Raw genomic sequence first — 27,397 nt, 5'->3', positions numbered from 1 at the left:
GGGTACAAATCAGGGTAGGCGGGTAGAATTAGGTATAATCGGGGTTGTGATCGCGGCAATCAGGTCGAAAAATCTATCGATTGTGTTATTTGCATAAATCGATTGGTTGCAATCGTGGTTGCATCACCGACTACGTACCCCGATTGAATCCCGAAAGCCCTGTACCGATACCCCGAAATGCAAACCCCGATTGGGAAAAAAGTGCTCAATTGGCTCGGGACCGATTCCTTAAGGAAGGGGACCATTAAACTAAAAACTCTAGACATTAAAAACCCACCATTATGTCTCTAAATTATTATTCTACAATAGACTTAAAGATAATAAAGTTTCACTTCCTTCGCTGAATTGTTTGCTGTACTTGGAATGATTTGCTAGCCTTAACAGAATCGCACTGAACCTCTTGTTGAATTCGTTCAGCGGTGCAAAATTCACTTATATGTATGATGTATGTCCCTCTATTGATAGATTTTCGAAAACTAGAAAAGAGAAATACTTGCAGACGACGACATCTTCTATGTTTCTCCCTGCAAATTCGAACATGGCGTCATCATTGGAACATTTTGTAAATTCTGTTCGTAATCTTTCCGGCGAAGGTTGTATTATTCATTATTTAATTAGCTATCTACGATTGAAAATTGAAAATGTTTCGTTATTTTGTCATTGACAGGAAGTTGGAGAGAACTCTACGAGTTCTTAGGAAAATCTCCAGATGTGCTCATGAGGAATTCCGAACATTTAGACACCGTTCTGGATACACTTGACCCGCAACAACACAGTCTTGGTGTTTTAGCCATTTACATGGTGAAGTTTATGATTTTGAACCAAAGTGCAGTCCAAAATCAAGGAATACTAGTTCCTGAACCAGAAATCCTCATTAACCAAGTCAGTCAGTTCATTACAGTTTGCAATGGTGAACAAATACGGTGTGCTCCTGATTCATGTAAGTATCATACCCATTAGCTAATGAGGTGAAGTAATGCAATATAAACATCTGTCATTCAGTTGCTGAGCTGTGTAACCAGTTTACCCAATGCCTAGTGGAGCAAGAGATGCCTGCCAGGGGCATTGTTCCTCTTTCCAAAGCCATACGCAAAGCTAGAATGAATGAAACTCAGTTAACTTCTATCCACACGAACCTTCTTCAACTGTGTCTCATGGCACAAAATTTAAAACCGGCATTAGAATTTTTGAATGTTGATATATCTGAAATCAATTCTGAGGTACTAGCATTTGTTCAACTGAAATAATCAAATTTTACTGTGGGACATTTTTTCAGAATGGTTATTTTGATGCCAAACATTTTCTGCTGTATTATTATTATGGTGGAGTTATCAATATGGCTTGCAAAAACTTCGAACGGGCCTTATATTCATTCGAAGTCGCTCTGACAACACCGTCTTCAGCTGTTTCTCACATCATGCTAGAATCGTACAAGAAGTATATACTCGTATCACTCATCCTCCACGGAAAGGTAATCATTTACAGTGTCGTAAACTCTTCGGATATTCTTAATTAACTAATTGCACTTTCAAACGAGTCAGGTGGCACCCCTTCCCAAATACACGTCTCAAGTGGTTAATCGGCTCCTGAAACCCATGAGCGCCATCTATCATGAAATAACTACGGTGTTTGCGACCAACAAACCGACATCGCTGGAACTTGTCCTCCAAAAACACCGAGACGTGTTGCAGCGAGAAAACAACTGGGGTTTGGCCAAACAAGTACAACAATCACTCTACAAGAAGATTATACAGCGATTGACGCAAACTTTCTTGACACTTTCGCTCAGCGATATGGCTCTACGAGTTCAACTGCCCAACGTCGTGGAAGCGGAAAAACTGGTCTTGACCATGGTATTTGGTTTCACGATAAAAATAGTGGTAAAATTTTCTGAAGGATATGTTTATAGATTGAGGACGGAGACATCTATGCCAGTATTAGCCAGAAGGACGGCATGGTATTGTTTCACGACAATCCGGACAAATACGATAGCACTAGCACTGTGGAACGCGTTCAGAAGGAGGTACCCTGTTTTCTGCTAGAAGCGTACTAAATAATTCACCTTTTGCCTGTTCAACTTGTGTGAGCAGGTCAACATTTGCATTGAGCTGGACATGCAGGTGCAGAAAATGGAGGAAGCAATTTGCACGAACCCAGTTTTCGTGAAGAAGGCGTCAGGTGCCATTGATGAGGACGATGGAGGGAGGAGTTCCGCTACTTCAGCGCTTCAGGGTGCAGCAACCAAAGTCCCCTCCTTCTCCATGTGATTACCTTTCCCATAACGTCTCGATAAATATCTGGTTACGCATTTGTTAAAGTGAGGAATTCATACACAGATTGAAAATCATAATAATTGTATTTATACGAACATAATTATTACACAGTGTGACAACAAAGAAGGTTAACAAGTATTAGCAACAGATTATTATTTTTTGAAGTCCACCTTCAATTCAAAAGTCGAGGCTATCCACAAAATCAGCTTTCACAATGATCTCAGAAATTGAAATAATATCTGGCAGATCACTGAGAAAACTAGTCTCGAGGTTTTTAAAGCCGATTGCACCGGTTGTAGGAACATCCACACATGGCCGAAGCCGACTGGATACTGGTCTGAGGGGAGAGCATGAATGAAGAGCGGTTTGAGGAGTGTCTGAAGTACGAAGTGATAGAGGGCGCGCACTGATGATAAGATTAAAACGCCAACTGTTTGAAGCAGACGCAGAACGCTGGCAGAGATGAAAAATTTCTGTAAAATGGCCTAGTAGACGAATAAGTAGGAGAAAGGCTGTAAATAAAGGAAGGACATTAAAAGAGAAAAGATGTGCGCATTCCGATGAACTTTGAGAGTTGAGTGTCCCACATAGGTGACCGGTAAAAAAGATAAAATGAAGACGAAAAAGGAGGCTGAGCTCTCTCTTTCTCTGCGAGACTTTGAGAAAGTCGGCATAAGGTGCACAAACCAGTTTATGACAGAAAGGGAATCCTAAAACGAATGAAGGAACGATTCAAACGAAGGAGTAGATAATGAAAGAACGATATTTACGAAGGGCCGCATTTATGCAACGGCACTTGGTGGAAATGTACTGAAAAGTGGAGAGAAGAAAAAGGTGTCGAGGAAAGGAGGGGGAAAGACAATTCCAACGTTGCCGTTCTCTTCCGCATTCCGTCCACTCGAAGGGGAAGCATCTTTAAAGAGAATGTAAAAACCAAAATGAATTATTTAAAAAAAAGGCATAGGAACACACGAGGAAACAATTAGCATGGAAACTTCTAGCTAGACTTCCGGAAAAAGATGAAAAAAGATTTTTAAAGGAGGCAAGTGATGGACATGAAAGAATCCCAAAGAATCAAAGTTCAAGGATATTCCGCACAAGGCGGAAAGGGAGAAGGCGCAAGGTCATTGCACGAGCCTTGAAGGCGACGGCGACGGCCACCCAAGAACGTGAGAAAGAAAAACCGTGCGCGGACGCTTGTTGGCTCCCGTCGATCTCTCTTTTTTTTTTTTTAGTTAAATTCCCTAAAATTTTCAAAAAATAAAACAAAAACTCTTTGATAAGGCAGATATACTTTTTGTGTTATAACTAATCCGTTGCCAAGTAAAAAAAAAAAAAAAAGCTAAGGTCACGCACTCGAAGCTCTTTATACACACAATCAGCTGTTTTGTTTGTAGAGATTGGGAGACGAGCGAGCGACAGGGAGGCTATCACTATGCAACACACTGGAACGGACTGAGACCACACAACCGCGTTCAGCAGACGAATGTAGAGGAATGCGGTGAGGCGACGGGGCTGAATGGAACCGGGCGGGCGCATGAATGTGTGAAGGAGAAACAGAGAGAGAAAGAGAAACAGAGAGAGAGAGAGAGAGAGAGAGAGAGAGAGAAAGAGAGAGAGAGAGAGAGAGAGAGAGAGAGAGCAAAGCCCTCGGTGAGAGGAGTGGGGTGAGAAGGAGGGAGAGCAGTGCACTGACCGCATTCCACAGACCAACTGCCGCCTAGCGCCGCCTTCCTACACGAACAAAATCCTCTCTAGTCTCTCTACAGCCACCCCCCTCGCGTTTCCATTCTAAGACCTCCCTTTCTTCATTTTCATTCAGTCTTTTCCTTCCTCCCTCTCGTCTTTCTCTCTCCTTGTCTCAATACGACTTTCTTTTTCGGAAAAGAAGAAAACCCTATTTAGGTCCTAAGACTCCGACCGATCTTTTTGAGCGCTCGTTCCGGTTTAGGTGAAGAACGTGTGTGTACATCCGTCCCCCACTTGATATTTTCAGCGCACACACACTGGCTTTGGTGGACAGCCCGATTGCACCCATCCAACACTAACTACTCACGCCATCTGCTGATTGAACGCTGAACTGCGTTAAGGATGTTTAGAAATTCCATCGCATATATTATATCGGATTTTCCACTCGTCTGGACACACACACACGGTCATGTACCTGTGTGTAACGAAGAAGAGAAAAAGGAAGAGAAAAGAGGGAATGTGAAATGAAAAGAAGTAAAGAAACGAAACAAGAAAAAAAAAAAAAAGAGCATTTGGTGGGAGTTGCGCAGACATGGGAAAGTTTAAGTCTGGCCGATCCCACACACACACACATGGAAAAGAGACGCGCAGACTTGCACACACAAAAAGGAGAGAACCGCACTTTTGCGCCCATTTTCCCACGCTAGCCCATGTCCCACAGCACCATCCTTGGGATGGAGGAAAGGGAGACGAGTTCATCGGCAACTTGTAACACTATTCGGTGTGTCTGATGATTACACTTGTATAGATTTTCGTTTGTGCGGAGCAAGTCAACAGCTAGCAGACCATGCACGGAGCCAAAGCCCCAGTATTAACAACAGCAACAACACGAAGAGCAACATTCCACAATATTCGTTCCGTTCAGGTCAGTGGCCGAGTCCACACAGCCGATCGACGCCATTGCCACCAGTAAAAGCCAAGAAAAAGAGAAGACAAACTTGGGGTCCTAATAAGGGCAAACTATTCAAGAGAGCAGAGCTTCATCTGGCCGACCCAAGTTTGGTGTTTTAGCAACCAAAAAGAGACAGACAATTCTCTCTGTTACCAGATTCAGGGAACGCCATTATCTCCAGCATCCCAAGACATTAAAAGTGCACATTCTTAATTAAATTCCCAGACCAGCAAGAACGAACGGGAAGTGTTAACACTCTTTTTTTTCCCCTTTTAGTCAGCGCTCCAAAAATACCTCGCCCGCGGCCAGACGTCGCGACGTCGTGAGTTTAAATTTACACATTTTGGCAAGAGCCCTCCCAACCTCCTCCTCTTTTCTTCCCCCTGCCACGATGCCCATTTGGTCGATCACGGGATGCTCAAGATTCTACAGACTGAGAATTGTACGGCAGTCTGTATTTATAGAAGGAAAAAATTCCGACGAGAGAAAAAGCCTCGAGGCAAGGCTGTGAATTTCCAATGAATCACCTTGGCCAGAATAGAGGGGATTTGGATTCTAATCGAAATACATATACGCCCCTCCTCACTTGTCTATACGTTTTTACATGGACGGCGAATTGAACGCACCCAACAGTCACCGCGACTCCACAAGAACAAGTTGGGAATTCATTGACTGTCTGACACACAAGTCGTCGTAAAAATAATAATCGGCCATGTTTTTTCGATGCCCAGTGTTGTATTACCCGCGTCTGTGTGTGCGACATGATTTATCAGCCGTATCATTTTACACGCCGCCGCCGCCGCCCCCCCCCCTCTCATGGCCAACTTTACAGACTCCACCCCCATTCAGACACAAGGCTAACACGTGACGTCACTTCCTGTCTGGGAAATAAAAAATGTGAAAAACAATTTTCTTTTTAAATGTAGACGTGTAAACTAGTGACGGCAGCTATACTCGAGAGAGATGTGTTGCCATCCGAACAGAAATCGCGTATGGATTGGCAAAGGAATGCAGACAAGAATTTTTTTTTTAATTAGGCCTTCGCATTAAAAAAAATCCGCATGGCAACAGCCACCAAATAAAACATGGCGGTCGATCAAGTCTCCATGGCCAGTTTTCTAATTTTTTTTTTCCTCAAAATTTTTTTTTTTTTTTAGTTCCCCTCTCTACTAGCGATATATCCGAAAGAGAAGGCGAAGAATACCGAGAGAAAAGAGAGGAGAATAAAAAGACATGGCTGAGAGAAGGGAGAAAGAAAAAAGCCACATTCCACTGCTCAACTGGCCTCTTTCCATATAAGGCGTAGCAGCTAGTCTAGCTGTGGGCATGTCGTCGCCTTGCCCATGAAAGAACTCATCGTTGAATCGAAATATCTGCACACTAACAATAGGAATTCGAGTCGAACAACCGTTTACAAAACAAAAAAAAACTATGCTAAACCCAATTTGATTTGTAGTCGTATCGAGTCAGCAGCATTAGATAAGACAACTGTGCATTCCAAAACAGATAAATGATCGAGAACAACTCGTAAAAGCCAAGGACGAAATGATAGTCAAACAAATACGCGATACAGTAAACGAAGTAGCTTGTTTAGTGTGTGTTTTTCTTTTACCCGAATGTTGAGCAGCACCGGTTTGAGGCTAGCAGTAGGTCGGAACACTGGGATGACACTTACGTGAGGTAAAAAAGTACAAGTCGGAAATGAACCAAGTCAGGCAGCCGAAAAAAAGAGAAGCGTGTAGAATATACGAGGGCTATGTAAGCAACTAGTTGCGCCCAGTGTTTCGACAGAAGGTCGACTGGCCAGCAACTGAACTGCGCAACGCCATTGGGACGTCGTTGTGGAGCTCAGGCGACGGGACTCCTCAAGGCCGGCGCCGCCCGCCGGCCCCCAAAAAAAGTTTTTCTTTTTTTTTCGTTTTTCAAGAGGCGGAGTTTCAGCAGTGCGCCAGTCTTCGCATGACGTCATCCCTCTCTTCTCATTGGTTGTTGAGAATAGCTGTAGACGATGAACCACCATTTTGTTGCCCATCCCCATCTCAAAGGAAAAAATAATAATAATAAATAAATAGGCAACTTCTATGACCGTGGATAGTTATTATTTATTTCAATGCACTGCGTACTCCAAACAGTTGGATGACATGAGCGTTCAGTCATCAGATTTTTGTTTTGTTTTAGAATCGAAACACCTTTTGCAGAGCGCGAGAAGAGGCGAATTGTTGCAAGTTGCACGAAAATGACTGGAGAAACAAGAAAGTCGAAGGGGGGGGCCTTCGGGTTTAGTTGTTGCCATGCCAACATCATTTCACCGGATCTTTGGCCAAATGCCTAAATTCAAGTACTTGTTTTACCAGTGGCGTACGGCAATTTAATCCAAAAATCCACACTACATATAAGGGACATGATCATCAGCATTTGTCCTCTACCGGCGAAATCAATGAACTTTGGTGGGCGTAACTTCTCAATGATATGCAATTATGTATCATTTGAACCGAATCGATTTAACATTTTTACACACACAAAAAAATTATCCAAATAACGAGAAACAAGCCATTGAATGAAATGAAAGTAAAAAAATATTATTTATCTAAAAAAAAAAAGAAAAGAGGGCGCAGTATTCGCCTCCATGCGTCAAAATGGAAGCGGTTGCGGAGGAGAAGGCGAAATTGGAGCGGATGTCTGCGGCTTTGGCTCTATTTTATTTTTCAGTTGCGTCGAACGCTTATCCTCCCAATATGTTGTGCCATAGAACTCAATCTCTTTTCCCCCCTTCTCCATGTTTCATTTTATTTTTTTGTTCCATGCCTGACAGTCATTTAAGCTGTCCATTTCGAATCACGTCCGAGAAGCAAGAAAAAAAAAAAGATATACTTGATGGGAACGTTAGATCTGAAATTTTAGAAGGAAAAAAAAAGAAGGGGGAATTATAATAATAATGCACCTTTTTAGTTTAGCAGTTGATGTGGTTCTAGAAAAGGAGGTCTGTGGATAATTCTTAGGCCAAAGAGATGACGCGTTTCTTTTGCCATAAGAGGTGGCGCAGACATTTTAGTGTGTGGAAGAAAGTCGCAGGAATGTCGACGGATGGAGAAAACATGGCTTCGCTGTATTCATGTGCACATGGAGAGAGCATTTTGGCCGGTTTTATGAATGGTTACAGCTGCAGGGGAAGCGAGGAAAAAAAGTCAGGGTCTGGGTTCGGAAAGCAAGATAAGAAAAGCTATACGTTTCAAACTCCAAACTCTTTTTGAATGAATGAGCTCTGTTGCACTGGCAACGCGCCCCCTTGTTTTCAGACGCGTGTCAATCTATTCGATCAAGTCTAAAGGTTTACTTGCATCAAAATACAAATGAGACGCCATTTTTTTTTTCGCCTTCATTCCAAAATGGCACCGATAAATGATCTCAGGTTATTATGAAAACTTAATACGTAGCCGATATTTTTCAAAGACGTTTTCTATGCCTTACGAGAGAGAGAGAAAAAAAAAGGCCGTGTGAGAGAAAAAGAGAGAGAGAGAGACCGGCTTAGAAACCGATGGCTGATAGCAAAGGAGATGTAGGCGAAAGGGGCGGAGTTTGACCTGAATACCATCACACTATTGTCCAACCCCCATCTGGACTGCATACTTGTGTATGTCCGGCGATGCCTTTCTGCCATGTAGACATCGACAGCAACAAACATCACCATAAAACCCGAAATGAAACTTCAAGAAAAATTTTAAATTAAAAAATATGTATATACATAATAATGTTCATTTCAACCCTTTTTTGACTAGAGTAGATAAATACCTTGAAATTGAAGACATGGACGTGATGGAATGCACCGCTCGCGCCCTTCGTCCAGGAAGTTGGTCTAGAAATGATATGCCCACCAACTACACACACACACCCCTCTGCATTTTGACTGCCTCGGTGCATTTCTAACGGAATGTCGATGTTTTGTGGCACCTGCCAAAATTGTACGTGGGGCAACAGCAGCTCAAAAAATCGAAATGCCACTGTTGTTTGATGTGTGTTTTACACGCTCATTACAACGGCAGGTCATTGAGAATAACAATTCATTACACCCCTCAAAAAACGAGCCGAAGGGTCGATTGCAAACAAAAAACGACCAACACAATACAATCACGTGTCGACATTTGGTTGGATCAACGTTGATTGACGCCATTTTCAAGTTCATCTTCAGATAGATATTGTAGTATAAGGCGATTGTTTCATATTCAAATCTTCGCAAAATGGGATTTAAATATAAAAGCACACAGCAGACAACGAAATGGGCTGGCTCAAGACAACAATAGACGACGTTGTTTAAGTGCTACAGAACAAAACAAGGCGAAAATTTGTGTTCTCCCCTTAAACAAAAATTCTACTGATCTCACGAAAAGTGAAAAATCGGGGTGATGGCAAAGCAGATTATCTTCGGCTAAGTTACGCTTGATGGATTTGTAACACAGCAACACATATCGGGGATTCATGTTGTGGCCGTTCGTGAATCATTTTTTTTTTATTTGCGTGGTGATAGTGGCCGAGAACAATTAACGTACTTTTATGTAAAAATCAAATGATTATTTTTCTTTGAATTGATTTGTTTTTGCCTATGAGTGATCTTGTTTGTTTTCCTCTTTCCCAATCATTTGAGGTGATTATTTTATTAACAGATCAGGGAGACGGATTTGACCTGCTCATGTACACTATTTAAACTGTCCGAATTTAAACTTAAATCGAAGGTGGATTGCCGATTTAGACATTTTAGAAAAGAAAATAGAAATGAAAAATTGAAGCAATTGAGGCCGGCCTTGGGAAAGACTCAAATGCGCAGTAGGCAAAAACATTTGCTGGCGGACGATGGCTAGTTTTTATCATCTGGCTACTCGGCGTGTCCATTTCGGTCAATGATTAAAAAACGGATGCTCAATCAAAGCAACGTGACTCAAAAATAAAAAAAGTCAAGGGCGAAGAAAATGGTTCACGTCAAAAATCAGCTGAAAAATCTGTTGGTTCTTTTCGTCATGTCGCACTGTCCGCCATTATCGCCAACGTCGGCCATTTTGTGCATCTATACCTGACGTCACCCCAAAACCGTACAGAGAAGGCCAGATGCGCAGAGACGAATGGAGGAGAGGGGAAAAAACAAAACACAAGTCGTCATAATACAAAGTGCACGGGAATTTGGACGGTAGGCTGGCGGACCCTATCTCTTTATGTTACGGTGACTTGGTACTCTTTCGTCTATTCTTTTTCCGTTCATTTAGACTCATCCATTGCCACTGTGTGTCTCTATGTGTGCAGCATCCATTTTGTGTTCGTCTCTTTAGACGTCGAGCCAGTCTATTTCAGGAGTCATCCCTGGGCAACCCGAAAAGCTTCTGACGTTTACGGGTAAGTACGAGCAGAAGAGTAGACGGCCAACGAATGCTGGAAAGATGCAAAGTCCAACCCATATAGACATATAGCAGGAAACGGGGAAAAAAAGAATCGTCCATTTTCCTGTTTGTTAATCGACGAAAATTGAGGCAGAAGCACGTGTACAGGTGTCGACACACACACACACACACACTGATCCAATATATATAATATTGCAGGCTTTTGTTTAGTATACAGACGTAGGGTGGAACACAATTGTCCTATATAGATATAAATTATGTATCATAACCGTAGACCATACACACACAGAGTACGTAGGTGTATAAATAGGACGCTGTGTGTAGCCCGTGTTGCTCAAGCTGGAACACTTGGATAGCTGCGAGAGGGGGAAAAGCAACAAAAAAAACTGGAGACACAAAAAAAGAGAAGAACGTCGGGCGTCAAAAAGACAAACATGTACCATTTGGAACACACATGTGACAATACGACATAGAAAATAACAGACACACACAGACACAAAAAGAACTGAACAAAACCAAGTAAAGTCTATACTGCCGTTAAAATCTGAACATTCATCGTGTTCCTGTTTTGTTTGTTTTTTATTTATATCCTCATATTCGAAAGAGTTTGGTCTAACCAGCAATACGATCTAGTTATTAGTTTATAGTGCCATGTCGAAAAGTGAAGCCTTCCGATATGACACGTTTGCCAATGTTCCAGAAAGCTTAAGAACGGATGTGCTGTGGCATTATGTTGTTACCATCTGTTGTTGTCAGAACGTTGCTGTTTCGTCCTCGTTTCCACTTGACGAACGCAACTAATTAGACTTGGTGCTGGCCATCAACTTTTAAGTCCAGGGTTTTTGTTCATTTGCTATAGCATTAGGCCACACGATTTCCCCATCCAACTCCCATTCCACAAAATGAATATTAAAATAGCATTTGGAAAGTTTCTCTAGTCAAACTCTTCAAACAGTTGAAATACTGTTGAATCGTTTGTCGATGTCTTAAGCATTGTCACCCCGTGCAGACGAATCGTAGTTGGCTTCTTCGGTAAACAGCAGCAGGTAGACGTACCGCAGACATTTTATTTCATATTTATTTACTATTTATTTATTTTTTTGTTTTGTTTTGTTGTCTTTGGGGTTTTTGTTGTTGTTTTTGTTTTGTTTTTCCTTTCCCGTTCGACTTTCGAGAAAACTTTGGAAAAAAAAGGGAAGAAAATCGTTTTTTTTTTTGTTTTTTTTTTACGACCGCAAACGTAGACTTGACGTTCACACACACGTGAGTCTGGCTGATTCGGTCGAACGAAAAGCCGCCGACATTCGTCCAGTCTATCCTGTCTGTTCATCAGCAGAACGGGGAAAAGAAGAAAAAAAAGAGAAAATCTTCTATTTTTGTCTAGAAAAAAGAAAAACTCAAAGTGATTTCAAGTCTTGTGATCCCTTGGCTAATAGGCACCAACGGTAATCTCTCTGCAATTGGTGATCCGCTAGTTTGTATTGTTATTGAAGTAAATGAGATCTCGTTATCTTCCTTTTTTTAAGGGGGAAATGGAGGCGGCACTTTCATGCGCGTAAAAAACAAAATCTACGGTGTATATTTATATAATTCTAAATGGTTGACACGCAACGTCTTGATTGGGTTGGACCGGAAGTCGTCTGCACTTGTGCCGCACCAGAAGGCACAAGTTCTCCACTTGCTTATGTGAACAAGCAGGGAAGGGGGAAGCCAATGCTCTCAAGTATCATTCTACACAGTTAGCAGTTGTAACATCATCACGTCAGTAATACCATCATATGGATTTTTTTTTATGAATGGCGTATTCCCATCTCCTTTTTTTCGGGGGGTGGGGATACACTTACAAAAATAACAGACAAAAATATGCCATTTCCGGTATAAATAATGGCGTGTGCCAGCATCCGGATAGAGAATGATAGGAAACTTGCGAATGAATCAAGGTCTTGTAACAATTCCGCAGACAAGTACATGTAAGAGCAATGACGTTGTATCCTGCTTTTGAAAAAGGTGTCGACTTTTTTTTTAGGCTCATCATCTACTCTCCAAATTTCTTTTCTTTTATGAAAGCCTTTTTTTTTTTTTTAACTTAAGCTCCGCCACATAAATAGAGAACATAAAAGACTTCCACCAGATATGGGCCATAGAAAAATAGATGGTGATTGAAGAAGAATTCTAAACATGACGAATTGTAATGGATTGCAGGCGACATATAAGGACCTGTGGAATGCGTTGTGTGTCCGAGATTTCGAGAAAAAAAAGGTAACCCCGATCACGTTCACGTGCGTCCGGGACCAGAAGTCTGTCCGAATAGCAAACACGTTATACATCGCCCATCTCTATAAATAAAACAATGACTTGGAAATACGAATTCTTTCCAACCACCATTTTTTTTTCTTTATATGTATGTGATAAAGTTCACATTGAAAATATTGTTTTTTCCGTTAAGAGTGTAAGTATGAAGGAAGCGCGAGCCATACGAAATATGGCGGGTTGTATATGTTTCGTGAGTTCGATGGAACGGGAAAATGAGCTCGCAGACGGGCCGTCGAACTAGGTGAGGATGGAGAAGTAGCTACGGACGAACAAGGTGTGCTATTTAGCATGACTGGAATGCAAGGTATTTCTCCTGCAGTCAACAACAGCCGTGTGTGTGTGTGTGTGTGTGTGTGTGTGTGTGTCTGCCATGTAAAAACGAGACAAAATGGCAATGTCGTGCGCCGACCGAGAAGGAAAAACACAACACTCACGCCACCAATGGCTGCAGGCTATTTTCTGCGTTGCTATGTGCCCCAACGAAATTACCACCCCCTTCTTCGTCTCTTTTGATATATTCTTGGAGTGTTTCTCTCTTCTTCTTTTTTTTTTTTTCTTTCTCTTTCCTCTCTCTCGTTTCCTTTTACCTGCGGCGGCGGCGGCGGCATCAGATCCAGCAACTAGCTGACTATAGCTCTCCTCAACCAAAGCTTTAAAAAGGCATTTTTTATTTCCTTCGATCGTCTGGTTTCAGCCATTCGGGAAAAAGTTTCGTGCTGTGGCCTTGCCTTTTTTTTCCTTTTGAATCTTTTTTTTTTTTAAACCTAAATCTTTTTGATTTTTTTTTTTTTTTCTTTTCTAGTTGTTGCATGCATCTTTTTTTGGAAAAAGGGAAGATGACGAAGGCTGAAGCAGCGGTGGCGGCAGCAGCCACATGGAATTCCACCTGTTAGTTGGTTTGCTGGAGCTGGAAGCGTTTGGTTATCGGCAGCGGTCACGTTCTACTATCTCGTCTGAACGCGCTAGCAACCCGCTGGTCCGATCAGATATGAAACATTCCTTTTATTATTACTCCCATTAGAGTTCAAAGAACCAGGCCACTGTTTCTCATTCATCGTCCATACCTCCGATACATGTATGGTATGCACATATAGGCAGACTTACACGGACAAAGACACACACACGTTCGATGTGTGTTTAAATATGTGGTACAGTTACACACAAGTCTGAAATGTTTTCGCCTCGTTTGTACTACTAGTACGTGGATTCAATAAGGAAACTTACATTTTAAAAAAATTAAAAAAAGAGGAAAGCCGCCCTCTAGCAATTGCCAAACAAATCGATGCGGATCCAAAACAAGGAGAGAGAGAGAAAAAAAAAAGCCAGTTATAGTCAAATAAGTAAACACGAGCCGAGTTGGTTATTAGAACGGGGGCTGACGCTCATGTGTCTGTGTGTGGTTGGATGTATACGTGTACATAACGATGTTGACTGGGAATGAAGGAATGGGGCCGACCCCCTGTTGCTGCCTGATATTATTACAAGCACAGCAGCTTGGACGGACGACGACGTTGCGAGAAACCGCAAACCTGACGAGAGAGAGCTACCCGAGGGCGCCAGCCGTCTGGACGGCCCACACACAACCAACACTGGCCAAACACACAGACGACTAGCTCAGCTACAGACATTATTTTCGATTACAATACGTGGATGTAACAAGAAAAGGAAAAAATAATCAGAAAAAAAAAAAACAAGTTTGCCACAACCAGGGTCTTATTTAAATCATTCTTCCATATCAAGAACACACTATCCACACGAGGAAGGGGAATACACAGTAAAACCAAACAAAACAGTAATAGACCCAAAAAGGGCGACAACAAATATTCAAAAATATGGTGTTGGTCAAGAGTTCAAAATATAGTCATCATTGTTTTTCTTGTTTTCTCGTTTTGTAACAACAACATTAAAAAAAAAAAACACAAAAATAAAATAAAAACAAGAATACTTGTAAAAAAAGAAGGAAATGATAAAAAAGAATGCTGAAGAATTGAACAAGTGTCAGGCTTAGCCGAGACCTACGTCGAGACACATCATCAAAATGAAGCCGAATATGGCTCCCCACGAAGCTTGTCTTCCGTTTCCGCTGCAAAGTGACAAGAGAATTATTAGAGAGGAATCACTTTTGCCTTATGGCATACATGCAGACACACACACACTGTTATAAGCTGGATATTGATATCATTGGTCCCTCCCAGTTTCCGGTCGTCTCTAGTACCCAGTATCAAGTCAAGAGCCCACATGTTTCTCTTTTTTTTTTTTTTTTTTGGTTTTTTGGCCTTTATTGTATACCATTAGTCTACCAGCATCTCTCTATTACGACAACTTCCTCCAGCATCTAATTTCGATTCCATAAATATTAGATTCATTCAAAAACAATCAATATCAACCGAACGCTGATTCGTTCGACTCAGTCACTAAAACTGGAATTAACATTAGTTTTTTGTACATTACTCTTGAAGTTGGATGACGAAGAAGAAAAGTAGGAATAAAAGGAATGAAAAGACTAGACACAACATTGAGGCGACCTTCCTAAAGGGTCATCGAATTGACTGATTCGGCTTGTGCACGATTCCACCATTAGAAATGTGAAGCGGAAATAAACCGAAATAAACAAACTAAAGCGGAATCTTTTGCCGGTTACATTATTTTGTCTACTTGGCCACAGTCAACAATTCATGTTGAACTTCAATAATTTACAAAAAGAAAAAGAGACGAATACCATGAAACACCGAAAGCGTTCTTACCTAGATGATGCTTCAGGAATTAAATCATCACAGACAACGTACACCATGGCACCGGCTGCGAAGGCCATTGCGTAAGGCAAGAGTGGCTCAATCCACGATACGCCAATGACTCCTATTAATCCAGCTATAGGTTCAACCATTCCACTCAGTTGGCCATACCTACATGGGAAAACAGTTATTGTGCGACTCATCACTATTCAGAAAAAAAAAAAAAAAAAATTGTTCAAGAACACGTCGTACCAAAAACTCCTCCACACTGAGACGCCGGATCCTCGTAGAGGAAGACTAACAGCCAGCCCTTCAGGGAAATTTTGAATCCCGATTCCAATAGCTAGATTTCTGTTGATAAACCGTGACATTAACGCCTTTTTTTTAATATATTGGTCAAGTGTTGGATAGAGACAGAAAATATACCTCGCACTCTCAAAAGTTGCTTTCGGAGATTTTCCTATAGCCCCGAAACCTACGCCGACAGCAAGTCCCTCTGTTGAAATTGATTACGAATGCAAGGAATGTTTCTTAATTTTTCGTAGGATGTAAATGGCCAAAATTAGGATTTGGAGGCATGAAATACTAACCAGGAATGTTGTGGACTGTGATTGCGATGACTAGGAGAAGTATGCGCTTCCACTTATCAGCTGATTGCTTATGAAGTTTATTATAATCTTCATTGCTTAGACCTAAAATTAATTCTTCTTCATCCCCAGTTGGCACTCTGGCTTTCCTTTTGGTCAAGCCACCATTAGAGGATTTGCTCATATTGTGCAAACTAGAATTATGTTTAATCCCTTTTTGTTTTGTTTCTGGAGACAAATTGCACTCTACATTCATATCTGTAAAGGAACATGGTGCACGTTAGACTACAATTGTATGAATGTTAATAAATGCCAGACATTACCAATCATTAATTCTGTTGATCCAATTTTAAAGTAATGCATCAACTGATCAGCTGCATAAACAAATAAAGCTCCTAAGAAAAAACCAAGAGCAACAGGAGCAAAGGCATATTCTCCTGATTCTCCATACATTCCTGAGCTTTCTGCCATTTCAATGGCAGGAGCTAGAAGAGACCAGTATGAGGCCGCAAGCATTACACCTGCAGCAAAACCAAGGCTGCTGTCTAAAAATTTCCTCTACACAGAAGATTCAAAAATTATGTACGATGGATGTTTCAGTGCTTTAGATGTATATTATTACCTGGGTTCCACTCATGAGAAACACCAGAGCCGAGCCGGCTGCTGTTAAACCCCATGTAAACAAAGTGCCAAAGATTGCTTGGATTTCGGGACTGTAGCCGGCAATCATGTTAGCGGATAAAAAAGAAATTCAGGATCATACGTCAATCATTTAAACTAGTTCACAGGAGCAGAAAATTCTGCTCAGGAAAGGCAATTCAACTATCGCTATCAGTTGAAGTAAACCATTACCTTTATCGTCTACAAGCGTCAACAAGATTAGCATTTTCCCTCTGACTCTAGTGGATATTATGGCTACTAGATGGCTTTTCGAATGAAACTTCGCTTGTTACGGTAGCAACCGGCGTGCAAGCAAAGAGAAGCCCGGCTTTTGCATGGAGAAAATCAGTAACTTCATGTTGTATTGTTCGTACTAGCGTGCCAGTAGCTACGGTATTGCTGGCACGCCAGCAGGTGATTGATTTTAGCATAGACTGGATGTAATAGTTAAAGCCTGGAGCTTCCCTATCTTGCCCGTTGAATCGTTTTGACGCACTCCCTACCTCCTTTTTTCCAACTTGGAATGGACTTTAGCGCGTTCTACTGGTGTCGAAGAACAACATTTTTCAAAATATAAACATGCCGTTTTTACAAATACTTCGCTAAATAAATAACAATTGTGTTTTACGTTTATTTTCAAATTTTTTCTTTGTTGTATGAATACAAATGCAATGTAATTATTTTTTGAAATTTTCGTTTATTTAATGTAAATATTGTATAAAATGGTGCTAACACTGAAAAAAAAGGCAAGAATCAGATAGGGTCTGAACCTAATATCAATTCTCATTTAATGCACTTGTTAGACGCGTTAACCACTCAGCTATAGACCAAGATCGGATGCTGAGTTGCCAAGGCTGAATTCCGACCTGGGGTATTTTTCCTCTCGGGCCCTATAGGAGGGAAATGAAAAATAATATATTTAATTAAGTTGTAGTTAGTTTTATTACAAAATCTTTTGGAATCGTGTACTATACCTCTGTGCTGATATAATACTCAAAATTTTATCTCCAAAAAAGCTGTTGTTTTTCCAGGAAACTTTTTGAAAGGTACTTGTTTACAATGTACCATAGCAGACGTAAAGTGATTGACTGTGACTAGTGACTGTAGTGTCAAACTGTTTTCGTTTTTTATGTCATGAGTAGACCAAGATCGGATGCTGAGTTGCCAAGGCTGAATTCCGACCTGGGGTATTTTTCCTCTCGGGCCCTATAGGAGGGAAATGAAAAATAATATATTTAATTAAGTTGTAGTTAGTTTTATTACAAAATCTTTTGGAATCGTGTACTATACCTCTGTGCTGATATAATACACAAAATTTTATCTCCAAAAAAGCTGTTATTTTTCCAGGAAACTTTTTGAAAGGTACTTGTTTACAATGTACCGTAGCAGACGTAAAGTGATTGACTGTGACTAGTGACTGTAGTGTCAAACTGTTTTCGTTTTTTATGTCATGAGTAGTGTAGTTTGTGATGTGAGTAATGAGTTATTTGACACAATTAGTCTTTTTAAGTTATCTGATTATGCTAAAGGATTTATTCATAAGGAAAAATAAATTTACTTAGAAAAACGTCTGCTTCTTGTTCTACAGTTGTAATACGGGGAGGGGGTGTTGTGGAAAGGTAAACAAGTACCTTTCAAAAAGTTTCCTGGAAAAATAACAGCTTTTTTGGAGATAAAATTTTGTGTATTATATCAGCACAGAGGTATAGTACACGATTCCAAAAGATTTTGTAATAAAACTAACTACAACTTAATTAAATATATTATTTTTCATTTCCCTCCTATAGGGCCCGAGAGGAAAAATACCCCAGGTCGGAATTCAGACTTGGCAACTCAGCATCCGATCTTGGTCTATGCTATACCTGAAATATATGATATAACTAATAAGATAACTCTACTACTAATAAGAATCATAATTAGTCTTTTTGGATTGAAAATTTTTTATTCTTGATAATACAGGGCCTTTTCGTAATTTGACGTTTAGCAATTAATACAAATAATAATAATTAATAATTAACACAAGATAAAATTGATGCTTAATAATTTTTGTTTACTTATATCCTTGTTATTCAATTAAACAGGAGAAGACTTGCAATGCAAAATATTCCAAACCCCTAACTTTTGTTTTCAATTTCAACACTTTCAACAAAAAAAAAAGAACTCTAACATCAAAACGCTAAAACGACAACTAACTGTTTTGTTTGTTTTTTGTTTTGTTAACGATTGTTCAATGAAGTTCCAAGAATCTTTGGTGGTGGTGCTAGTGTCCATTCGAGAATAAGCTCCTCCCATCGCCGGAGGGGTGAGTCACTTTTACAGTTCTAGACTTCAGGCTTGAACTATTACATCTAGTGGGCTATGGTATTACATATGTAACAGAGAGTTAAGCTGAGGAATTGAGCAAGGGTAAATGTGAATTGCCTCTCAGTCTGGCATTGCTTCATTATGTTATAATATGTCATTTATAAACTGTATGTAATTGTTATTTCGACCGCTAGAATGCGCGGGCATGCACTCAGCGCCGAAATTATTCCGATTAAGCCACGCCCCCCATTGTATCCCTATAAATTGCGCCCTCACTCATTTTTCGCGCCAGTTGCCGCTGAAGAGTCGTAAGAGTAAGAGCTACGGTCGGTAGGCTCTCGGGTTTTTTGCGACCAAGTGTCAAATAAACGAATTTGTATTGCCGCACACAAATACGCAATCGAAAATAAATACGAAAATTACTTTTCGAATATCGCCAGTGCTGCGAGCATAACGAGGTAGATGCCAACTAAGAAGCCAGTAGGGTCTATATCCACATTCATTGTTGAAATAAGTAAGGCCCACAACTTTCAGGATTGATTATCCCGCAAGGCCAAATTACTTCTGGCGCAGAAGGTCAGTCGGGTCTTACGGGGGTGAGCCTGCCAGACTGTGTGCCTTTCTTTCGGGTAAACTTTTGTTTGGTGCCGTAGCACTTTATTCAACGACTACTGCGTTCGCCGTTATCGGGCTTGCGCTAGTAAGTCAAACGACGGCTGTTCGCCTTTGTCGGGCTAGAGCACGGTCAATCCTGTTATGCCTTATCGGGATTAACAGGGTAAACGGCCGCAGAGTATTACTCTTAAGCGGTGGAAAGGAGTCTCCGGATGGCGGCTCGGTCGCGGGCTTGCACGTCGAAGGAGGCAGCTGGCAAGCTGGAGGAGGCGGCGGCAGGCGGACTTCTGACCTTTTCTGAAATAGAACGGGCAACAGGAAATGACTTGACTTGACACGGGCAGTTCGGTGAGAAAAGTGAGTGTATTAAAATGGCACGACGGCCCCTTATATACCCAGAAAACTACACCGTTGTCTAATTTGTCCGGTCGTCCGATCCTGGAATAGAGGGCACCGCTACTGATGATTGCCGGTTATCGATCAGTAAACTTCTCGATAACCCTGCGGGAACTTAACCTGTATTCTGGCGGAATGAACTCTGCAGGCTCCGCCTCAATGAGTTCAATCCTCACGTCGTTCCTTTCACCCTCAACAGGTGTCTCCATATATATGGAAAAGACCTCAGCTAGTTCCAATGTCACAGTCACGAGCTCCAGCCTCCATATTACGGCTCTTGCGAGCCGTAGGCCGTCTTAAGTCACTTGCTTCCGCTAATGGACTTCCTTACCCTCGGTAGCACGGCACTCCACCGAGGGTGACTCGTCTGAGTCTAGCCTTCTTCGGCCAAAGGGTTGGCACCCGGACGATGGCTGTGAGCTTCGTCCGTCGGAATTTCCGACAACAACTATAGTATTATAAGTAATGCAAGAAATTAGAAACCACAAACAGTAAAAACATTTTATGTGTTTAAATTTATACCTGGAGAAAGAAGACAAGCACGCCCAATGTAAAATTGATCATCCTAGTGAATCTTTCTATTCCCGAACCACAGTCGTCTAAGACTTCTTCCGGATCTGGGACAAGCTGTGAATTTTTTGGTTCGTCACTGCCCATCTCAGTCATGGGAATGTTAGTTTCCTCAGTCATGGGGATTGATAGAACTGTTAGCCAGACAGTCTTTGGATAATCCCAGTCAAAGCCACTACATTTAAGGCCCCTTTTATCTATGGTCAATGCGCCTTTCTGGTTCGACTCGGTTGGTTTTCGAGCGACGGGGAATGATTTTTCAGTAACGTTCGGGACACTTTCTGCACCGTTGCCGCGAAAAAGAGAAGTCAAGTAATCGAAGATTTTAGTAAACATTTCTCTTTTTTTTGAAATGCCGAATGATTTGATTCAAATGCATTCGGCTCTACTTCAGTATTCCTGTAGACACAAGACCACTGATAGAACTAAATTTGGACCAATAGTTCCAGCTATTTGGAAAAGTATCATTATTTCAGACATTCTCCATGCGCCATTAGATTTAAAACTATTTTTCGCATATATTTCGTTATATTTATAGTTTGTTTAACAATTATGTTTATAAACTAATTTAGAGTTATTCATGACGCCCGACAACGCCCACAAGACAATTGTGGTTGTCTCCGACTTAATTCTGCCGTAACAAAAAGGAAAGATATAAACAAAATTCTAGTATATTCGCCTAACACTTTGAGTTCTTCTTTGATAAAGAGAAAGATGCCAACAAGCTTATCTGGTTATCCCAGATCGTTATTAAAAACTCATTTAATATAATTGTTGTGAAGCACGACACAAAATACACGATAAATTAACGAATTTGTATTGCCGCACACAAATACAAATAGACTAAGAGACAGCTGTCAAGTGATGTCAAACCTAAGGGCAAAAGGTTTGACAATTCTTATCGATAGATGGGGTTCTCACCAATAATAAAACCAATCTCTGTCGGCTGACATCGGCCGCGTTCACCCGTGACGCGTCGTCAAAGTCGGCGTGAATGACGGTTTTTGTCAAACCAAGCGGCAAGGATAAAACTTATACCATTAGATTGGGGAAATTACGCTGATTCTTAGGTTGTACGAACAGACGTTTTTTTTTGCCGTTTTAGGGACAAACAGACGTTTTGAAATTGGGCCAATTTGACTGTTTTCGTCAAACTTAGCGGCAAATAAACCAAAAACACCATAAAATAGCCCAGTTCCTCCTGATAATTATGGTATAAGAACAGACGTAATTATTGGCCGTTTTATAGGAAACAGAATCAGTTAAACTGCTAGATTTGTCCTGTCAGACGTATTTATTTAACAATGGCAACACCGCATCCCACCCGCCTTATTCGAAAATATATATTTTTTTACAATTTTTTACAACTGCAACTCATATATCTTTTTACGATATAATTATCTTTTCACGCCATAATTTTTTTTACTTAAATATATTTGTAAAGTTTGGCAGCGTTCCTTGAGCTGTCTGCTACTCCTTTAATTAGTGTGTTACTCTGCGTAAACAATACTAAGAATGTAATATTTACACTGTGTTTACAAGTGTATTTCGTTTTTAAAATGACTCCCTAAAATAAAGAAAAGATATGTGTGATTCACATAGTTGATACTGCGAGTACGGAGAAGATAAAAATGTTTGATGACGAAAAACTTTTGAAATGTAAAAATGCTCTACTTGTTTACAAGTTTCGAACAAATTCAAAATTCAGTGGATTAAACCTACCTGAAACTCCTGATGACACCCAGGGCTATCACTCTTCCTGTTATAGTAAATTCACTGCTGTTTCCAGCAGTCAGATAAAATTAGCCAAAGAAAAACAGTGCAATAAAAACAGTGAAAGTGCAAGTGCAGTTCAAGATTCTTCAAGCGTTCCAGGTAATTTTCATAAACATTTATTTAAAGCTTATTCCATTAAGAATTATCCTACGTTTTGTAGATGCAGAAACAGCTTGTGCAACACAAAGCAATTCTAACACTCCTGCACGTAATTTAAGATCTGGGAAACAGCCTAATGTCAGCAATACAAGAACTGGCGTTTTTTTAAATCGCTGTCTTTTTTGTGATAAAGTACGAAAGGAACAGAATGGGAAAAATGAATGTCTTACAAGTTGCTCGACAGAAAATATTCAAGTAACAGAATTCATAAATTGCCTTTATATTATTAATAACAATAATAATAATTAATAATTTTTTATGTTTTCAGATCGGTATAATGAATGACGCCATAATCCTCGACGATGAAGCCATAGTAAGAAAGATAGGGAATCTCGAATCGAACTTGCAATTCGTTTCTAAAGAAATAAAATATCATAATTCGTGCCGGAAAAAGTTTGCTTCTGCAGCCAAAAGTGCAGTAAAGAAACGAGAAGAGGAACATCAATCCAAGTGGGTTTTAAACAAGAGCATTAGGGAAAACGCTATGCAAAAAATTATAGTTTTTTTGGAAGAAAAAATCATGAAGGAAGAAGAGGTTCATCGTGTGAAAGATATCACAAAACACTATCGATTGCTGCTATCCGAACTTGGTGTGGATTATAATAGTATTTGTAGAGTGCGTAAGTGTGAGGTATTAGAGAAATTGATCAGCTATTTTGGTGACAAAGTAACAGTCATAAATCACACTGTCGAAGGCGTTGGACAAATCATTTTCAAATCCGACTTGAGCGTCGACAAGGCTTTACTGACAACTTTTGATGCGAACATCAGTTCTGATTACCTTGTAAATGTAAGTTGATTTTTAGTTTAATAATATCATGTAATTAATTTATAGGTAAAAGAAGTCGCCTTCATGCTTCGCAATTTGATATTGGAAACGCCCCGCAATATTCTCCCAAAAAACGTTAACATTAGGGATCTCATTGCCGGAGAAGTTAAACCACCAAATTTGCTTCAAACCTTTTTTGAAAGTCTGGTAGCAGGTAAACTTTGTTTTAGGCTATAGGAGAAATATGAATGCAATTTTTTTATCTCAATGAATTACCATCTTGACATTCCAATTCAGGTCTTCAGGCTCATACAGACTAAAGTGAAATCTCAAACAGAAAGAAGATTAGAATAGATACTTTGATGGATGACACCATTTTTGCCGTCACTAATGGACTCTACAAGCCATCAAAGCAATTGATGCTCGGGATGTACCTTAAATCTACAACAGGTAATCAATGTTATTGCTATTCTCATGGACATTTAAATTTTTAGTTAAATATATTGGCAATATAGGAAAACGCGAGGTGATTGACGTAATGAACCGTTTTGGACATTGCGTGAGCTACAATTTCGTAGAAGATTTGGAAACAGAGCTAGCTTTTGGTGCTGTTGAGGAATCTAAGTTATTGCCTTAAATTTTGCTTCGCAGACCGGATCTCAACACTGGAGTTGCCTTTGATAATTTCGATATTTTTGTTGAAACGCTTACGGGAAAAGATACGTTACATGACACCGTGGGAATCGTGACACAAGATATTCCCCCTGATGCTGACAACTTTCTTCCATTGGATGAATTCGAAGAAGACGAATGTGATATCATACTACAAACTGGGAAGCGACGACGGGCATTCATATCAAGAGATATAATAATTGAACCTTATTACAAAAAACCCAGAATGCTGTCTGAGCCCATGCTGGCTTTAACAGACAGTAAGAGATCACTTCCACCACCTAGCACTTTGGAAACTGCTTTTAAACTTGACTTCTTATGGATGTTATCACTATGCCACTGCGTGCCGAATACTCCTATGTGGACCGGGTGGAACTCTCGGATTGTAAAAGATGTCCTCCCTCTTCAAAGAGTGCGTTATTTGCCGCAAATAGACGCATCTCCAACTCGAGTGGATGTTGTTAAAGAGACAATGGAAAGATCTCTTCGAATCTTAAAGGAGTGTAACCAGATATACATCTCCGTTTCTTACGACCTCGCAATAGCAAAACAAGCACTGTGTATCCAGTCAATGGAGAAACCAAGATTTAATAACCTCTTCATCCAGCTCGGATCTTTCCACATCTTTCTCTCGTTTTTCAAAGCAGTAGGGAAATTCATCGCCGAGTCTGGGGCTCCATATGCACTAACAGAAAGCGGAGTACTGGCTGCGGGATCGCTCAACGGTTTCCTCCTTGGGACAAATTATAGTCGGTGTAACCGCATCCACCCACTCCTCGCGGTTTCACTAGAAATTCTTCACTTCCATGCATTTCTAAAAAAGGAAGACAATCCAGCGTTGTTAGAGAGTCTCCCACGTTTGTTGCTGTTTCTCAAAATCGGAGATAAAGATCCCTGTGGAGACGATGTATTCCATGGGTCAATTCCAATTGAGCTACTAGAAATCCACGAAAAGTATATTTAATCTTAATATTGCAACTTCTTGTTCCTCCAATGTGTTATCTTTTTGCAGATACAAATCCTACAAGGAAATTACCTTAAATGGTGGGCACGGTGCAACTGCAAAATATTATTTGATCTACATAGAGCTCATAGGATTATATATATCATCGTTTTTCTCGATCGATAAGGACGGGAGACTACCGTCTTTATATTCACCTTCAACCTGAAATTTCGAAGCTTTTTTTGCGTTTAACCATCAAAATTACGCTAGATGGGGCGTCAGGTATATTGCACAATGAATTAGCTAGTTTCTTATTAATCCTTCTTTCTCTTTTTTACCAGGTTTCATGATAATATGTTACGAATGGAAGACACTCATCCTGGAATCACAGAACAATTTGAAAAGGGGATGATTTCGATTAGAAGAACCAACAAGTCCTTTTCACGGACACCAATTGATCTTGTAGTAGAGCAAACCATAAATGCTGAAGCGGCAAATCATTCACGCGGTAACATGTGTGCTTTCTGTTTCTCAAAACGCCATTACTAAAAGTTATTGTTTTTTTTTAAAATAGGGATTATTAACTTTACCAATTCGAGCTCCGCAATACAGCGTTGGTGCGTTACTCACTTTATCCGCACGCAAGTTGCGTCAAATATGCTGAATGATTTGGGATTGCACAGGAAGGAAGACATAGCCAGAGAAGCACACCCTAGCCGTATCCGAAAAGATATGAAACAACTCAAAGAACTAACGGACTTCTTAACTTCTTGCAAAAATCCCTTTTCTGATGAAAACGAACCGTTATTCAATATCAGTACTGGCAAGGCTGCCTCTAATGAAACGCAAAAATTTTTGCTTAACGTAAGGGAAATTGGCGAAAAAGCAATGAATGATTACATCGAACGTTGCCATGAAGATCCCCTTTCATTCGAACTCCCCATAAGAAGACAGAAAATATCGACTTTCGCCAACGACGGAAAAAAGATAAAACGAAGTTGTCAGGGAATCACAAAAGAAATCAAAATGGAACGTGATATGTTGGGGAAGCTGCTGATGATTTCACTCAATCACAAACTTGATATCGGACTCGTCTTACAATACCCACTCACTCCCGTCCCACTAGTATTCAGCCATCTTGATGGGACGATAAACAGTACCGACAAAGCGGTGCTCTACAAAAATCTGGAGAAAAGAGTTGACAGTGTTGGACCGGAAGTAATTGATGTGTACATAGTGGACGGATTTTTCTTCTTACACCTTTTGGGTCCCAACATACCACAGTTTTACGAAGATATCGCTAGGTTTATCCTGGTAAAACTTTGCAAATTAAAGGCAAAGACGATTCATCTGGTTTTCGATCGCATCCTATCCCCTTCCATCAAAGATTTGGAACGTGATGTTCGAAGTGACTGTGATCGCTCAAACAATTACGGTTCCTTTGGAAAAAAACAAAAGAGACCCGCAAATTTTTTAAAGGCCTTAAGAAATGATTCTTTCAAAATACAGCTTGTAAAGTTCCTTGCGGACGCATTCGATGACGACTCTTACATTAATATACTTGTTGAAAAAACAGTGTATATCACTGAAGACACGAACTGCTACTCCTATAAAGTTTTAGAAGATCGCATAATGAAATCCAAAGAATTACACATGGAAAATTCCCACGAGGAAGCAGATTCAAAGGTATAGATTTTAATGCGCATACACACAATATCTTTATTCACCTAAATTTCTTTTTGCTTTCAGATGATAACTCATCTCGCCTCCGTCAAAGGGCCTGCGCATGTGGTTATCCGATCTTGGGACACAGACGTGTTGGTCATCGCACTAGCTAACTGCCATATGATTAGTAAAGACATTTCTATATACATGGAAGTCGGAATCGCAAGCAAGAACTCCCTCCGTTTTATTGATGTTAGTTCCCTGTACGGAAAACTTGGACCTCGATTTGCAAGATCTCTCGCTGGATTTCATTCTTTCACCGGTTGTGATCAAAATCCTGCATTCTCACGTAAAGGAAAAGTCAGGCCACTAGCAATTCTCGAAAAATCATTACTATATCAAGATGCTTTCTCATCCCTTGGTGCATAAGAAACAATTGACGAGAACACAATCTCTACAATTGGGTTGTACGTGTGCGAAATGTATGGTTTCAAGAAACATACTGGAAATGCAGATCAACTTGATGTCGATGACGCCAGGCTTCAAATTTTTTCAAAAGTCTACCAGTCTGGTTCAAGCAATCCAATGTCGAAAGTGAAAGGGTTGGATGGAAGCTCACTTCCTCCCTGCAATACAGTTCTTTTTCAGCAAATTCTCAGGGCAAATTCGATTTGCTCGGGATGGAATTTTGCTACGGATCCTAAGCCTCATATTTTCCCACCAGACAAAAACGGTTGGAGGAAAGAAAAAAACAACTCCGGTGTCGAATCATATAATATACATTGGTTCGATGGAGAAATGGTTCCAAAAAATCTGGATGACGTTATGGATACTGATCCGCAAGAGGAAGACAAAGGAGAAGAAGAAGAAGAAGAGGAAGAAGAAGAAGAAGAAAAAGAAGGTAACGAAGAAGGAAACGATGATTCGGAATCAGCTGA

General features: G+C 40.4%; 3 protein-coding genes and 2 long non-coding RNA genes across 6 annotated transcripts; 3 read left to right on the top strand and 2 right to left on the bottom strand.

The window, feature by feature from the left end:
* Positions 1–433: 433 nt before the first annotated feature.
* On the top strand, positions 434–2,350 carry LOC116919624 (COP9 signalosome complex subunit 3). Its single transcript, XM_032925638.2, has 7 exons — positions 434–593; positions 668–940; positions 1,003–1,220; positions 1,277–1,471; positions 1,542–1,853; positions 1,910–2,023; positions 2,091–2,350. Exons 1-7 carry the CDS (start codon positions 437–439, stop codon positions 2,265–2,267), a joined length of 1,446 nt encoding a protein of 481 aa, XP_032781529.1. The 5' UTR covers positions 434–436; the 3' UTR covers positions 2,268–2,350.
* Positions 2,338–9,466, bottom strand: LOC116919630. Of its 2 annotated transcripts, XR_004391973.2 has the most exons (4): positions 8,704–9,463; positions 7,856–8,618; positions 7,038–7,735; positions 2,338–6,952 (listed from the first exon to the last, which is right to left on the bottom strand). It is a non-coding gene; the product is annotated as an uncharacterized LOC116919630 (long non-coding RNA). The 2 variants fall into 2 exon arrangements; XR_004391972.2 differs by having other exon boundaries at positions 2,338–7,735; positions 8,704–9,466.
* Positions 9,467–9,802: 336 nt separating this feature from the next.
* Positions 9,803–15,515, top strand: LOC116919634. The gene is made up of 3 exons (XR_004391976.2): positions 9,803–10,090; positions 10,167–10,293; positions 13,414–15,515. It is a non-coding gene; the product is annotated as an uncharacterized LOC116919634 (long non-coding RNA).
* On the bottom strand, positions 14,307–16,817 carry LOC116919633 (zinc transporter ZIP11). Its single transcript, XM_032925647.2, has 7 exons — positions 16,553–16,817; positions 16,254–16,488; positions 15,934–16,188; positions 15,770–15,839; positions 15,596–15,694; positions 15,356–15,514; positions 14,307–14,694 (listed from the first exon to the last, which is right to left on the bottom strand). Exons 1-7 carry the CDS (start codon positions 16,658–16,660, stop codon positions 14,616–14,618), a joined length of 1,005 nt encoding a protein of 334 aa, XP_032781538.2. The 5' UTR covers positions 16,661–16,817; the 3' UTR covers positions 14,307–14,615.
* Positions 16,818–21,959: 5,142 nt separating this feature from the next.
* LOC123470322 lies at positions 21,960–23,210 on the top strand. The gene is made up of 2 exons (XM_045170503.1): positions 21,960–22,350; positions 22,412–23,210. Exons 1-2 carry the CDS (start codon positions 22,107–22,109, stop codon positions 22,657–22,659), a joined length of 492 nt encoding a protein of 163 aa, XP_045026438.1. The 5' UTR covers positions 21,960–22,106; the 3' UTR covers positions 22,660–23,210.
* The last annotated feature ends 4,187 nt before the right edge of the window (positions 23,211–27,397 follow it).

This window comes from Daphnia magna, linkage group LG3 (assembly GCF_020631705.1).
Source record: "Daphnia magna isolate NIES linkage group LG3, ASM2063170v1.1, whole genome shotgun sequence".
Taxonomy (NCBI): Eukaryota; Metazoa; Arthropoda; class Branchiopoda; order Diplostraca; family Daphniidae; genus Daphnia; species Daphnia magna.
The sequence above is the reverse complement of the archived record's forward strand: the minus strand, read 5'-3'. Positions and strand labels throughout refer to the sequence as shown.

What these genes read in the sequence shown, in the direction of transcription:
- LOC116919624 (XM_032925638.2), top strand. Translation starts at nt 437, where the DNA reads ATGTATGATGTATGTCCCTCTATTGATAGATTTTCGAAAACTAGAAAA. An exon ending in CACTCATCCTCCACGGAAAG is followed by an intron (nt 1,472 to 1,541) that starts GTAATCATTTAC and finishes CAAACGAGTCAG; the next exon opens with GTGGCACCCCTTCCCAAATA. An exon ending in TGGAACGCGTTCAGAAGGAG is followed by an intron (nt 2,024 to 2,090) that starts GTACCCTGTTTT and finishes TTGTGTGAGCAG; the next exon opens with GTCAACATTTGCATTGAGCT.
- LOC116919633 (XM_032925647.2), bottom strand. Translation starts at nt 16,660, where the DNA reads ATGATTGCCGGCTACAGTCCCGAAATCCAAGCAATCTTTGGCACTTTG. An exon ending in ATCAACAGAATTAATGATTG is followed by an intron (nt 16,189 to 16,253) that starts GTAATGTCTGGC and finishes GTTCCTTTACAG; the next exon opens with ATATGAATGTAGAGTGCAAT. An exon ending in CACAGTCCACAACATTCCTG is followed by an intron (nt 15,840 to 15,933) that starts GTTAGTATTTCA and finishes CAATTTCAACAG; the next exon opens with AGGGACTTGCTGTCGGCGTA.
- LOC123470322 (XM_045170503.1), top strand. Translation starts at nt 22,107, where the DNA reads ATGTTTGATGACGAAAAACTTTTGAAATGTAAAAATGCTCTACTTGTT. An exon ending in AGATTCTTCAAGCGTTCCAG is followed by an intron (nt 22,351 to 22,411) that starts GTAATTTTCATA and finishes TACGTTTTGTAG; the next exon opens with ATGCAGAAACAGCTTGTGCA.